Source organism: Chelonia mydas, chromosome 21 (assembly GCF_015237465.2).
Source record: "Chelonia mydas isolate rCheMyd1 chromosome 21, rCheMyd1.pri.v2, whole genome shotgun sequence".
Classification (NCBI taxonomy): Eukaryota; Metazoa; Chordata; order Testudines; family Cheloniidae; genus Chelonia; species Chelonia mydas.
In genome coordinates this window covers 5,275,983-5,290,630 of record NC_051261.2, presented here as the reverse complement: position 1 = coordinate 5,290,630, position 14,648 = coordinate 5,275,983, and the positions used below count along the sequence as shown (strand labels likewise).

The window sequence follows — 14,648 nt, the reverse complement described above, 5'->3', positions numbered from 1 at the left end:
GGATTTTTGAGGTCTCAGAGTTTAAGGCCAGAAGGGGCCACCAGATCCTCCAGTCTGACCTCCCTGTATATCACAGGCCACTAACACTTCCCAGAGACCCACATACTAAACTTAAACCAAAATGTCGTATAAAATACTACAGCCCACAGGCGCTTAGACCATTATGTGCCATGGTCAGAGAACAGGAGGGCCTGAGGTGCACAAATTCCTCGGGCCCCTGTCATGGCAGGGAAATGTTGAAGTGAGATATATTGAGATAATCCTGGCAAGTGACCTGCACTCACATGCTACAGAGGAAGGCAAGAAAACCCCCAATGTCACTGCCAATGTGACCTGGGGGAAAATTTCCTAACAACCCCACATACTAGAGCCTGAGCATGTAAGCAAGAACCAGCAGGTCAAGGACTAAGGTGAGAGTGGTTGATGCCACCTCAGAGTTCTGGCCTTCCCCATCCAGTGTCCCATTTTCAGCCATGGCTATCCCTGATGGTTCTAAGGAAGGTGATAAAAGAAACCAACTCAAAATACATTGGGTGGGGGTATCCCTTCCTGACTGCTTCAGGTGCCTGGCTGAAATCCTGACGCGTGAGCCTTAGGAATGTAACACACACACTGGAAACAAACCCCGGTGTTGCTGAGCCCCACCATCGCAAGCAACCCCGTCATATAATTGCACGCATAAACTTGTCCGGCTCTCTCTCAAACTACTGTTGGGTGACTCTTCCTGAGCCTCACCTTTCTGATGGTTCGAAACCTTTTAATTTCCAGCTTGAAGTTGTTCACGGCCAGTTTTTACGTTTTGTTCTTGTGGCAGCATTGTACTTAGTTTAAATAGCTCTTTACCCTCCGTGCTAATTGAATGGATTGTATTGCGTGGGCACACAAATGAGAGGAATGCAGGTGTTGTGTAGAGTTTTTTGTTTTTCTGTATCAGAACTTTCGGTGGCTTGTCCAAGCAGCAGAGATTGGACTCCCAAGGGATGTTTGGGGTGGTGGGAGATGTCCAGGCCCAGTCTCAATTAGATGTATCTGGGCGTGGGGAGGTAACTCCCTGGGGCAAGGCAGGCTCTCCGGCTGCACAGAAGTGGGAGTTAAATCCCTTGGCTTATCCTGTAGATTGGTCAATATCCTGCCTTCTGGATGAAGTAGGTTTGATCCACAGAAATGTCTGAGCTCTTGTTGAAGGACTTGATGACTTTCTGTGCAGTAGCCTATAGGGCCCTCAGGCTTTGGAATTCTGCGGTCCTATGAGGTCTGTGGGTTTAAAGACCACTGGTTAGATCTTGGACAGTTACGATGCTTGAATTTTGAATATGGAACAGGGAGATGGCAAGTGGGTGACCGCTCAGGGCAGCTGTCTTGTCTCCCATTACTGCTCTCGGCAGGTTGTCTTTGGGTGTAATTCTGTTTTACAAACTAGCAGGTGCTTGGGCCCATCTGCGTGCGCGCGCTCTCTCTCTCACTGTTCCCTGCCTTCACAGGAGATTGATTTCTTCAAGTTCTTTCACTTCAACTTAATCAAATGCTTAGTGTGTTGTGTAGTGAAGACCAAGTGTAAGCTTTGTCAGTATGTTGCAACTTTGTGTGCTGGGTTTAGCTGGAACTTCAGCTCAGTGGACTTGGAAATGCAGTGCTTTTGGCTAAGCCCTCAAAGGTTAACACATTGGTGTTAAGGTAGCCTCACACTCTAGAGAGAGAGAGAGAGACACGTGGGTATGTTGCCACTTTAAGTACATTGCCTTTTTAAATAGATCAGCAAGTTTAGACAGCAGTTGCTGGCAGCAAGTTCCCTCTGTCCTGAGCCCTGTCATGTTCTCCACCACCTCTTTTTGGAGAAGAGGTACAGGGGGAGGGGGACACCCTGATATTAGCACTCGTCTTCCCCCTCCACCTCCGCACAGCAAGCAGGAGGCTCCCGGGAGCAGCTCCAAGGCAGAGGACAGGAGCAGCACAGGGCAGTGGGGGGAGGGACAGCTGAACTGCCTGACAATTGATATAGCCTGCTGGGCGTCTGCCACACAGGGAACTTAGGGGAGCTGATGGGGCGGGGGGGCTGCCGGTCCACCCTGGTTCGAAGCCCCCACCGGCTAGCTCCAACGGGCTGCTCTTTCTGCAAGCAGTGGACAAAGCAGGCGGCTGCCAAACAACGTTCTAAGGGAGCATTGCGCAACTTTAAACAAGCATGTTCCGTAATTGATCAGCAACGAAACAATGTTAGCTGGGACGATGTTAAGTGAGGCGTTACTGTAGCTGTACCGACGTAGATGTGTACTGTAGACCTGGCCTTCGTGTTCCTTGGTCCTATGGTGTTAGATGTATCCCTTTTTCAATGGTTTGTCTCCACCTAGTGGCGGAAAGAAACCATGTTCCATCTTTCTGGACGGGTAACTAGTTCTTTGCTTCCATGAGTAACAAACTTGAACCTTTTTTCTTTAGGTACAGATTAATTGGACCGACTTCTGCCCAGTGTGTGCTTGTGGGAAATGGAGTTGATTGGGATACGGAGGTTCAACTTTGCCAAGGTAAAGCAATTTAATGGTTTTAAGAACAATTCACATCTGGAGATGATGCAGCACAGCTGGCACTTCAGAGGGGTCTCTGTTCTTCCTTTGGCATTTAATCCAAGTGACAGTGGGGAGGAATGAAATCATACTGTGGTTCACCATGGTGTTTAGATGACTCCTTCAGAATCTTTTTTTTTTTTTTTTTGGTACCTTTTTAGATTATTCACCTGGCACTGTTTAATATGCACAATCCAACAGGCCTCATGGATCCTCTTCACTATTATATCTGTGTAATCCTCCTGTTCACTATGTGAAAGGCATGATAATGACTTCAAGAAGTTTGAGGCTTCCCAAATGTGACTATCCACTTAAAATCTGAGGCTCTTTTGGAGTGAATCACAATTAATTTGCCTCTACCTTAATTTGATCTCTTGAATGCTTTCTGGGCTTGGTCTATCCATCATGCTGCTGATGTCCAGTCTAGAATCAGCTGCTGCTAAAAGAATTGTTCTAGCTTAGTTTTCTGCTGGTGGAACAATACTACATCTAGAGATGCCGGGCAAGAGGTTCTGGCTTCTTGAGGCTTATTTTGGGAAGGGGCGTGCTCTGTTAAGGTCATCTTCCAGAGCTGGTGTTTTATGGAGCATCCTCCTTGAGCAATGGACGTACTGGGTTGGGTCGAGCCTAAAAGCAGAAAAACCTTCAGAATCTGAAAGGGGTATTGCTTCAAATGTTAAAATGGAATGTTAAGTACGCTTCCAAATGGCTAAATAGCTTTTTGGGGGGATCTGAGACAACTTTCTTAGTGAAAACTCTCTTCGGTTCACCTTCAGTGGAAACTTTAATTTTCATGTTGACATTCTTTGCTTCAGCACTACCTTGTCTTCCACCTCCTGATATCACCGATGGATCCCATAGTGGTCAGAGTGGAGAAGAGTTTTCCTTTGGCTCTGCAGTAACTTACAGATGTGACCCGGGCTTCTCTCTTATTGGAGAGGCCTCCATTCACTGTACAACGAAAGATCAAGTCAATGGAGAGTGGAGTGGGCCTGCCCCTGAATGCAAAGGTTAGTAGCGTCTGTTTTTTATCCCCTTCTTATTCTACGATCACCTTCCAAGAAAAACTCTATTTTGATTGCTAAGTAAACCCATAAACCTGAGGAAATTCAGTTTAGTGCTTTGTCCCCCTAAATACGTATCATGAAAACTAGTTACTGTTGGAAAACTCAAGAATGACTGACACTTCATAAATCATTCCTGGAAACAATTTTTGCCTCTAATACATCCTATGTTTTTTGTCTCCCCTCAGTGTTCCAAGATTGAAGTTAATTCTCAAGTCACAAACAGTTGATTTTTAGGTGGAGATAAACTCTTAAACTCTTTGCTTTTATGCCAGTACCCTTCAACTCAAGTGCTAAAGGGGAGTGGGCGGGGAGAGAGAGGGGCTTACAAGCAGGCTTGTTTGGCAAGCCTCTTTTTCAGAACTCTCTGGGAGGGCTCCATGGCAGTGAAGGCTCAGGCTTCTGTGAGTTCATATCACAGCCATAAAGTTCTTCGGAGAGGGAAATAAAGGTCATTGTACAATCCTCATTTGAGTGACGGCAGTGCTCCTGCACACTGTTGCATTTAGCTAACAATGCATTTATGTACTTGGTATTCAAGCAACTGCAACAACTTGGTTGTATTCTTTCTGACTTACCCAGCCTAACAGCTGGGATTGAGGCTTTTTCAGAGGCATTAGGGCAGGCAGGTCATCTTGCTACTTAATATTAACTCCCCCAAAAGCAGGGAAGTTCAGTTCCAGAATGTCATTGTATGTACATCTCTTCTAGCTTGACCCAAATTCTTGATGACGTCACACAATGATGATGTTTAACTCATGCAGTTTAGTGGAGGGTGGGGGAAGGGGCAGGATAGCCATACAGTTGGGTGCTGTGGTGTATGTAGACTAACATCTTTTTAAAGGAAAAGATCCAGAGTTGTATAACTTTATTTTGAAATACATTTTTGTACCTGCTGTAGTCAAGTATCAGGGCGTTTTCGTCTTTCCTCTAATTCTCCCCAATGCTCCCATATCCTCACACACACTACATGCTTCCTGTGCCAAACGTTCTTATGCTGGTACTTTTAATTTTCAGTGGTCAAGTGTCCTGAGCCAGAAGTTAAAAATGGAAAAAAGCAATCTGGGTTTGGACCTGACTATTCATATGGAAACGCCGTAATATTTGCATGTGATTCTGGCTACACTCTGCATGGTAGCAGTTCAGTTAGATGTGAAGCTAACAATTCATGGGTTCCATCTTTGCCAACTTGTCTAGGTAAGTATAAGCAGTTGTGTTGAACCTTTTATATGCTAATGTTTAGGGAAAGAAAAGCTCTTCCACTGAGCTTGGCTGAGGAACCTGCAATTTTTAGCTGTCTAAAATCAGGATTCACGTATCAAGAAAATTAATAACAAATATTTACAAAATGCAAAACAAGCCTGTGGAACATTCTGCCACAAAATGGAGGCAAAGAACCGGGTAGAGTTCAACAGTTGATTTTTTTAATGTGGAGATAAAAGCAAAACCTTAGTTTAAGAGTTTATGTGAGTACCCTACCACTCAAGTGCTAAAGGGGAGTGGGGGGAGAGAGAGAGAGAGAGGCTTACAAGCAGGATTGTTTGGTAACCCTCTTTTTCAGAAGTCTCTGGCAGGGCTCCTTGGCCGTGAAGGCTTATGCTTCTGTGAGTTCATATCACAGCCATAAAGTTCTTCGGGGGGGGAAATAAAGGTCATTGTACAGTCCTCATTTTAGTGACGGCAGTGCTCACGCATGCTATTGCATTTAGCTAATAATGCATTTATGTACTTGGTATTCAAGCAGTTGCAACAACTTGGTTTTATTCTTGCTGAGTTTCCCAGCCTAACAGCTGGGATTGAGGCTTTTTCGAAGGCATTAGGCAGGTTGGTCACCTCGCTACTTAATCATAACTCCCCAAAAAGCGGGGAAGTTCAGTTCCAGAATGTCATTGTATGTACATCTCTTCTAGCTTGACCCAAATTCCTGATGGCTTCGTAAAATGATGATTAACCTGTGCAGTTCACTGTGGGGGGAGGGCCCTGATAGCCATACAGTTGGGTGCTGTGCTTTATGTACACTAACATCTTTTTAAAGGGAAAGATCTAAAGTTGTAAAACTTTATTTTAAAATAGATTTTGATACCTGCTGTAGTCAAGTATTGGGGCTTTTTCTTCTTTCCTCCCGCCCCCCCCCCCCCCCCCCCCCCCCCCCCCAACCCTCCCCTGTACACAATAAATGCTTCCTGGGCCAAATGTTCTTATGCTGGTACTTTTAATTTTCAGTGGTCAAGTGTCCAGAGCCAGAAGTCAAAAATGGAAAAAAGCAATCTGGGTTTGGACCTAACTATTCATATGGAAACACTGTAATATTTGAATGTGATTCTGGCTACACTCTGCATGGTAGCAGTTCAGTTAGATGTGAAGCTAACAATTCATGGGTTCCATCTTTGCCCACCTGTCTAGGTAAGTATAACCAGTTGTGTTGAACTTTTTATATGCTAATGTTTAGGGAGCTTATTGCTTTTGAGTAGCCATGTTGGGATGATGTAAAGTTTGAGTGTCTGTGTCCCATTTTTGTCATAGGCATAACACACACACAAATTTTATCAAAGCTAATGTTAAAATAAAATAAAATATATACAGGTTGGTAAGAGTGTCTGTACATAGAATCATGGAACTGGAAGGGACCTCGAGAGGTCATCTAGTCCAGTCACCTGCAGTTCAGGCAGGACTAAGTATTATCTAGACCATCCCAGACAGACGTTTGTCCAACCTGCTCTTAAAAATCCCCAATGAAGGAGATTTCACAACCTCCTAGGCAATGTATTCCAGTGCTTAATCACCGTGACAGGAAGTTTTTCCTAATATCCAACCTAAACCACCTTTGCTGCAATTTAGGCCTGTTGCTTCCTGTCCTATCATCAGAGGTTAAGAAGAAGAAGAATATTTCTCCCTCCACCTTGTAACAACCTTTTGTGAGCTTGAAAACTGTTCTGTCTCCTGTCAGTCTTCTCTTCTCCAGACTAAACAAACCCCATTTTTTCTATCTTCCCTCTTAGGTCATTTTTTCTAGACCTTTAATAATTTTGTTTGCTCTTCTCTGGACTCTCTCCAATTTGTCCACATCTTTCCTGAAATGTGGCGCCCAGAACTGGACACACTATTCCAGTTGAGGCCTAATCAGTGCGGAGTAGAGCGGAAAAATTACTTCTCGTGTCTTGCTTACAACACTCCTGCTAATACATCCAAGAATGATGTTTGCTTTTTTTGCAACAGTGTTACACTGTTGACTCATATTTAGCTTGTGATCATCTGGGTATAGTGCTTAGCTTGTCTACAAATATAAAGTTAGTTTTTAAAAGTCATATGATACATAGAGCACATAATCGGCAATAACCCCAATTTAGGTGAATCAGTTTAACAATACAGTTTAGATATTAGAATCCGAATACTCAGGTACATCACTCTTGAAAAGTTGTGCAGAGATTTGGTCGTGGAAAGCAAAATCTATCAATGAGCGGAGATTGTCCCTCAATAATTGAGAATTAAGTCGGTTGTCCATTTAGAAAATAGGATCCATGAGGAAAGTATTGGTTACTTTCCTGACTGCGCTTCTCGTCGGCACTCCAGCTCATCCCTGCTGGTATTGCCGATGTCCAGTGATGTGTTCTATGTAGATGTTCCTCGACCACCTGATGGCGTCCGACACCATGAGTTGCCACATCAGCCGAGTGTAGCGTTGACCGAATCCACATGATCTCAGCACTCGCTCCTTACTGGGGTCCCATGCGCCAAGGACTCTGACAATCAGTGCGTTTGTCTGGACCTGGTAACGCTTAGCTCTCAAGGTTTCGGCCAGAGGGGCGTATTTCTCTACCTTTCAAGCTCGGGCATTGTAGAAGGCCGGGATCCTGTTCTTGAAAGCCATTGTGATGTCCACCATGATCATCTTCTTCCGGTCCTTGTTGGTGATGACAACGTCTGGTTGCAGTTGGCTGTTGGTTCCGGGGATGGCGGAGTTTACGGCAACCTTCCCCCCTGGTGGCGGGATGGCTCTGGCCAGGCGACCTTGGATGGCATTGTGTTGCAGCTGCCAAGCTCTCGAATGGGGCTTGCAGCTACACAGGACGTGGGGTAGCGTCTCGTTGGCGTAGCCGCACTTCCCGCATCGCTTGTCCCTAATCCCATGGTGTGGACGGCTCCGTTCAGTGGGACACAGTTGAGCTGGGCCCTGTGGCTGCACTTCCAGTTGGCAAATTGGGTGAAGCTGCTCCCAGGGAGGAAGTGGTTGCTGGGTCCCACTTGCACGTCACCTCGAATGCCTTGCCCTGGTCCGGCTTCCGTTTCAGGTTTTCCACGTATCGGCAGCAGATGGCATCCTTCAGTGTCCTCTGCGGCATGGTTCTAGCTCTCGGAGTGATGATAGTGTGATCAGTATTCTTCAGCTGCGGCACCAGGACTCCCAGCTCCTGGCGTTCCTCACATCACATCCAGTGGCAGCCGATACGTTTCTCCAGTCATCGCGTAGCGTTGCGGGCATGAGTCCAGAGTGAAGCCAAAGTCAAGAGGAAGACTCCTAGACTTTAAGGTCAGAAGGGACCATTATGATCGTCTAGTCTGACCTCCTGCACAAAGCAGGCCACGGAATCTTATCCACCCATTGCTGTAACAAATCCCTAACCTATGTCTGAGCTATTGAAGTTCTCAACTCATGGTTTAAAGACTTCAAGGTGCAGAGAATCCTCCAGCAAGTGACCCATGCCCCACACGGCAGGGGAAGGCGAAAAACCCCCAGAGCCTCTGCCAATCTGTCCTGGAGGAAAATTCCTTCCTGACCCCAAATATGGCGATCAGCTAAACCCTGAGCATGTGGGCAAGACTCACCAGCCAGACACCCAGGAAGGACTTCTCTGTAGTAACTCAGATCCCACCGTATCCTAGAGGAGGAACCTGCAAGAGACTCTGCTGAGGAGCCAGAGGGGGAAAATCACCTGGGCATCTACAAGACTCTCATCCCTGGCTCAACAGTCTTGAGAGGATCAACTGGGTCCAACAGGAAGAGGGGGATGGAGCAGAGTACAGGCCTGAGACTGGTCTGGGAAGGAGCAGTTAAAAAGCTTGGTTAAAGAAGTTAGGGTGGAATGAAGAGGACAAACCAGGCTGGAGGGGCTGAAGGATGGTGTTGGAGTGAAGAAACATGAGGCAAGGGTGTGTTGGGAGAACTTACAAACGAAGAGAGGTAAGGGAACAGTTTGGAGGGATAGGTGGGATGAGACGATAGCTTTTGAGAATTGGGGAGACCGTGTACCAAACGAGAGAATAGACTCTTACAAGCTCCTAGGGGGTGTGGCACTCCAGGCATGTTGCCAGGATATTAGAGAGACAAGGTGGGTGAGGTAATACCTTTCATTGGACCAACTTCTGTTGGTAGGAGAGACAAGCTTTCAAGCTTCCCCAGAGCTGTTCTTCAGGTCAGTGCAGAATTTGGCAGCTGAGATCCTGAAAGTGTCTGGAGGGGAAGGCCCTCTGGTCTCAGAAGGATGCATAAGAATTCTGCAAATGAGAGAATTCATTTCATAATAGAGGAAATCTTTATAGAGGTTTTGCCCTGTCAATTCTCAGGTCTGTCGTCATGTCTCTATTGCAACGTACAAGTAATAGGCAGCTTTTCCAGGTATCCTTTCTTCTTTCAATATTGGATTATCTAGGGGTCAGATCCTGGTTTCCAATATGCCTTATAAATTCTGTAATTTGCATGATGGGTACTAATTTGAGTCTATTTGTTTAATTTAGAGTGTGGTTTAAGGTACTAAATGTTCCACCAATATGAATCAATGGATTCCTATAGTTATCTGGCATCATGTAACGTGTCATTTCAGCTCACCTTGCATTTTTTTTCTTTCTAGGGCGGAACACTGGTACCATGATTGCTAGTGGTAAGTAATTTAAAATTTAAAAAATAATTCAATGCATAGACTTTACATGGTAAGATACGGTAATAGCATAAAGTATTTACGTTCCCCTTCATTTCAAACAATTTTTTCCCCGCTGCTTCACTACGTGAGGCATCTACTCCGGGTGAGAGAGTTTTTCTGTTACTGTATTATGTTCTGTCGAGTGGTGCCATGTAAAAGCTCCTGAGGCAGATGCTTGACTTATTAATGTTCTTTTAACGTAGGATGTTTAATGTAGGACTTTTGTGTGTAATACTAGGAAGAGTTGCCCTTAAATATCCATCTTCCCCTCAGCCCATCTGCTCGGCAGCCTGAGGGTGTAGGGGGGAACGCGGCAGAGGCTCACTGCGTATAGTCACTTTTGCACAACTTAGTAAGTTCAGCAGTTAGATTAAATTTTCAGTATATTACTTTAAAATAGGTTTCTCAGCTTCTGCAAATCACTCCCTTTACACAACCAAGGACAATGAAAGCTCCATTTTTAAACTGTAGATCCATGTAAAAAGGAAACATCGGGGCACATTCAGCTTGGCCAGTGGGAGGGAAGGGGCTGTGGATGAATGGTGGTTTGAAACTTAGTGTATGTCTACGCTGGAGCTGTAACTTCAAGCGCAGGTGTAGACATATCTGCATTAGCTCTGATTGAGCTGGAATGCTAAAAACAGAAGCGTAGCTGCAGTGGCACTTCCTTGGATGGCTGTCTTGCCACTCGTGCCGCCACAGCTGCGCTTCTGTTTTCAGCACGCTAGCACTGAGCTGTGTCTGCCCGAGTTGGAGACTACAGCTCCAGCTCCAGCATGGACGCAGCCTTAGTGTGTCTGTCCCAAACCCCCAACCCAAAGTGTCTTCTCTATTTTGATTTTCTTCTCCCATTAACAAAATAGGAATACTTGAGTTACCCTCAAACTAGGTGTGCGACCCAGAGCTTTTTCCCATGGACCCCAAGAGATTCAAGCCCAGAATGTCTTCCGAAATGTCTGCAACACTTTCAGGCTTGTAAAATGTGAATATGGCAAACTAAAAACGTAATCCTATTGATCTGCTGTTCCAGTTCTGCTTGCTACAGCGTTCACAGTGAAGATTTTGTCTTGCTGCTAATTAATACTGTGTAAAAGCTTTTAAAAATGGCTTTAAAATGGAAAAACTACCATTTAAAATCAAGTTCCCTTGGGCGCCATTGTTTCTGAAGTGCCTTTGATTTGCACCAAGATCTAGTTTCAATCTAAATTTCTTTGTGTTTAGCCCTGACTTTGCAAGAGACATCTTAGATGCTGTGAAGCCTGCTTTTTACTGTTTACAATTTTTAGAAATTGAAGTATTGCTTGTTACCTGTGTAGGCAGAGACTCAAATCTTCCCATCCACATCGTACACATTCTTAGCTTACAGGATATTTCAACAAAGCACCTGCCTAATATCTTTTGTAGGGTAAATGAGAATTCTGATGCTGAGGCTTATTTTGTCCTTCATCTGTAAGCCAAGGCCAAAGATCATAAGCCTTTAACAACACATGGTGTCCCATGTCGTGTCTAAGCTAATGACATGTGCAGCATCCTACAAGTGTTAACTTAGAACTGTCTCCAGCTACACAGGTAACTGACTTGAGAGATCCTTTCTGCTTGCTATCACTTTTAGCTTTCCTTTTATTTTTGATATCCTTTAATGTTTTCTGAGAGAAGGTTTGTTGACCAGTTGTGCTCATGCGCAATATAATTGAAGTCGTGAGCTATTAGACATTATCCCTCTGAAGCAACGCTGCGCTTGTTGTGACGTGTTGCATTTTTGTCATGATAGTCAAGCTTGATGCTTGTTGAAGGTAATATTGTGTTACGAAGCCCAATTAGTAAAATCTTTTGAATAATATTGAGTGTTGGAGGAAAAGATACTCGTATTTAAAATGGGCTGTTACTGCCAGAGGAAAAGAAACCCAATATCAAGAAGACTTGCAAGTAACATGTTGCTATGTAGTCTCTCTGACTATGAAAAATAAGGACTTGCTAGGATTTAACTGGGAACAGTTTTGAAAGGGAACTATCCTAAATGAGGTAATTCCTTGTCCTATAAATTTTAACCAGAGTTGTCTATTAAATAGGAAAAGACACGCATATTAGAGAAGAAAATTGTCTATTCTTTTTGTGTTAACTTAATCCCAGAGACCGTTTGCTGTCTGAAAATGTGAAGCCATAGGTTTTTCCAATGATTTAACTTCAGTTTTTAGGAAACAATTTTAAAAGCTTTATACTTGTCTTTAATTAAATTGCATATTGATCAATCATTTGGCAAACTATTAATAAGTTTTTTCAATGTTTTCCAGAAGAGCAATATGCTTAAATAAATCTGAGACTTCATTCAGTAAAGGGGTACTAGCACGTACACTAATCATAAATTAATCCTATATACCCAATCATGTGAACTTGAAGCTTGACGGACCTGTTTGCTGCAATCCCCTGGGGATGTTTGATTGGCAGAAATATGAATATTAATATTGATAAGAGGCATGAGTTAAAACTGTGCCTCCTTTCCAAGGGGCACAGCTGGGTATCTTGCATATAGGTTTTACCTTGTGTGGGATTTCTTTCACAATTGAGTTTTAATAGAAAATTATACATAAAATTTTAGAAAAGATTTTTGGATTTAAACATTCTCTTAGAGTTTGCAACACACTGCAATGCTTCATTGTGCTAGTGCTTAGAAAGTGTAAAAAAACAAAACAAAAAACAAAAAAACAAAAAAAACAAAACCCTATGTGCATTGAAAGAAATGCAAAAGTAAATAGCATTAACTAGTTTTTTTTTTTAAACATCTTTTTTTTTTTTTTATTGATATGGAAATAACATCTAAGGATTTTTTAAACCGGTTAACCTCAGGAATATAGAATTATACAAGGGGGTGTGTGGCTGGGGGGAATCTGTCGAATCATCCTGTCCCTGCAAAGGCAGGATTGTTCTCTACAGTACTTTTCTCTACCATTTTAGTCCATGCTAGTTTTAAAAGTTCCCCCTGCCCCTCCCCCACCCCTCACCCTCCCAAAAAAATCCATTGCCATCAAAAATTTTCCTAATATTCAGCATCGGTTTTCTTTGGAGTTCTAATGATACAAAAAGCCTCCTTTAAGGAAGCAAAAGCAACTTTGATTTTTACTCTTGAATTCTGGAGTCATATTTTATTGAATTAGTTTCTCTCCTTTCCTTCTGTTGAGCCCATAGGATGCAAAACAGCTCTTCAGTGATCTACAGGAATGTGGAAAAAAACCTTGCTTGGGTCCTGAAAGGTGTTTTTATAGAAAATATTTACTTCAGTGTGAAAAGATGGTGTGGTTCTGATGAACCGTTATCTGCAAGAACATAATACAACTATGCAACATATCAAATTGAGACTATAAATTACTTTCTTAGGTTACCTTTGTTCTGTGGCCTGAACAGATATGTTGAATGTCACGCTTATGTGAATATCCGCTAAATTCTCCATTTCTATGGAACCATTTTGTCAAGCACAGCAGTTATGAATGCATTGTGTACCTTATGTCCTTGTGATGTAACTTGTCATTAACAGCTCTGTCTTAACATATATAAACGTTACTTCAGTATGTTACCATTTTGATGATATAAGAACAAATATTTTCTCCAGAAGAATATTAATGCTACAAAGCCCATGTTGGACTTTCGTTTCTGGTGTAAGGTTGCAATTCTATCCTTAAATCCGAGACTTCGTTTAGTAGAGGAGTAGCAGCATACAGACTTTATATTTCAACTTTTAGCTGATACAGTTTTGTATGCGGAGCTTTCCAGCGGGCAGGAGATGTTAAACAGATCTCTGCTGAAGAGCTCAGGTGGTGTGGGTGTCGCATAGTGGGTTCACTGTGAAACCGTGGGCCCTGACAGTGTCCAAAAGTACTGTTGACTCTTCATTAGTACTCTACATGGTATTCTTGGGGTGTACAGTTGAATAAGATTCTTGTACAATGTGATTGGTCAGTGGAAGAAACGAATATGTCCTAAAACAGTGTTATGTTATAGATGACCCCCTTGCCTTTCCAGTGCTCTAAACAGTTGAGTGTTACGGGGAGGGAGCACAGATAGTCCAGTTCTCCTGTATTTAGGACATGTAATAACTAGCTTACCACTGTTTGCCAACTTTGATTACAGATTAATCCTCCTCATGAATTTTTTTCTGCCTCTTTTCTGTTTTGGACATGGCCTCTGAGAAGAAACAGCATGAACTGTGCTTTAACTGGAAATGAATTTATAATTGTGTTCATGTAACTCTAAAATTAACTAAACAAATCTTTCAGACAGAATATAAAATGAAAACTCTCATTATCCTAAACATAGGGAGTGAAGTCAAGATATTATGCATTTTTACTTTGGTTACGACTTTTTCTTTTGGTTTTTCAGGAAAGATGCGTGTCATTCTTGCCGTGCTGATTACTGACTTGTTCATCAGACAGTGAATGTGGTATTGGAAGAAAATGGAAAAATTGAAGCAATCGTCATGTGATTGTACTAAACTTTTCTCGTGATCCCAGATTCCTCTCACGACAGTTGTATTCGGGGTTGTGGATTTTGGTGTTGCGAGCGAGAGCCTGTTGAGATTCCTATTTGGAGGTTTCTATTTTGAAGTATGTATTATCCCTTTTAAAGTACAGATTTAACGATGCCAAAGATGCTCCTTGAACTGCTGTCGACTTTTGTTTAATTCAAATTTATCCTCCGTTTTAAAATCAAATCTCCAGAATAATCAGTGTTCCTTTTACTCTCATGTCCAGGAAACTCCAAAAACAACAATAACAAACAGCCCCAAACTACTCTTACCCCAAGTCTTATATTTAGTGTGTCCTCAGTGTAGCATCCCAGGGTGAAGTGCGTGGACGTGTGCAAGACTCAGTGTGGATTCTGAACACCTATCAAGTTTTTTAAGCCCGTATTGAGAGCCAAAATAAATTACCTCTGTTTCCTTTATAAACGCTTTCCGATAAGTAAGCAGTAAAATGGTTATACTTGTGGTCAAATTCTTCTGATTCCGTGCCTAAAGGAAATGTCTTTATTTTTCTATTTCAGTAGTTGAAAATAAGTTTTTGGTAGCATTTAAAGCAAGCTTGTTACGTTCAGGAAATAATTCTCTGCTGCGAGAA

The 14,648-nt window shown here is 42.9% G+C and overlaps 1 protein-coding gene across 1 annotated transcript in view; it reads left to right on the top strand.

Moving 5' to 3' along the window:
* Positions 1 to 14,648, top strand: part of LOC102941465 (complement receptor type 1) — a 195,833-nt gene that overhangs the window by 55,745 nt on the left and 125,440 nt on the right. The window contains exons 23-26 of the mRNA XM_043533800.1: positions 2,437 to 2,522; positions 3,377 to 3,571; positions 4,643 to 4,822; positions 5,849 to 6,028. Coding sequence (XP_043389735.1) covers positions 2,437 to 2,522; positions 3,377 to 3,571; positions 4,643 to 4,822; positions 5,849 to 6,028 — 641 coding nt within the window. The remainder of the gene's footprint in view (positions 1 to 2,436; positions 2,523 to 3,376; positions 3,572 to 4,642; positions 4,823 to 5,848; positions 6,029 to 14,648) is intronic.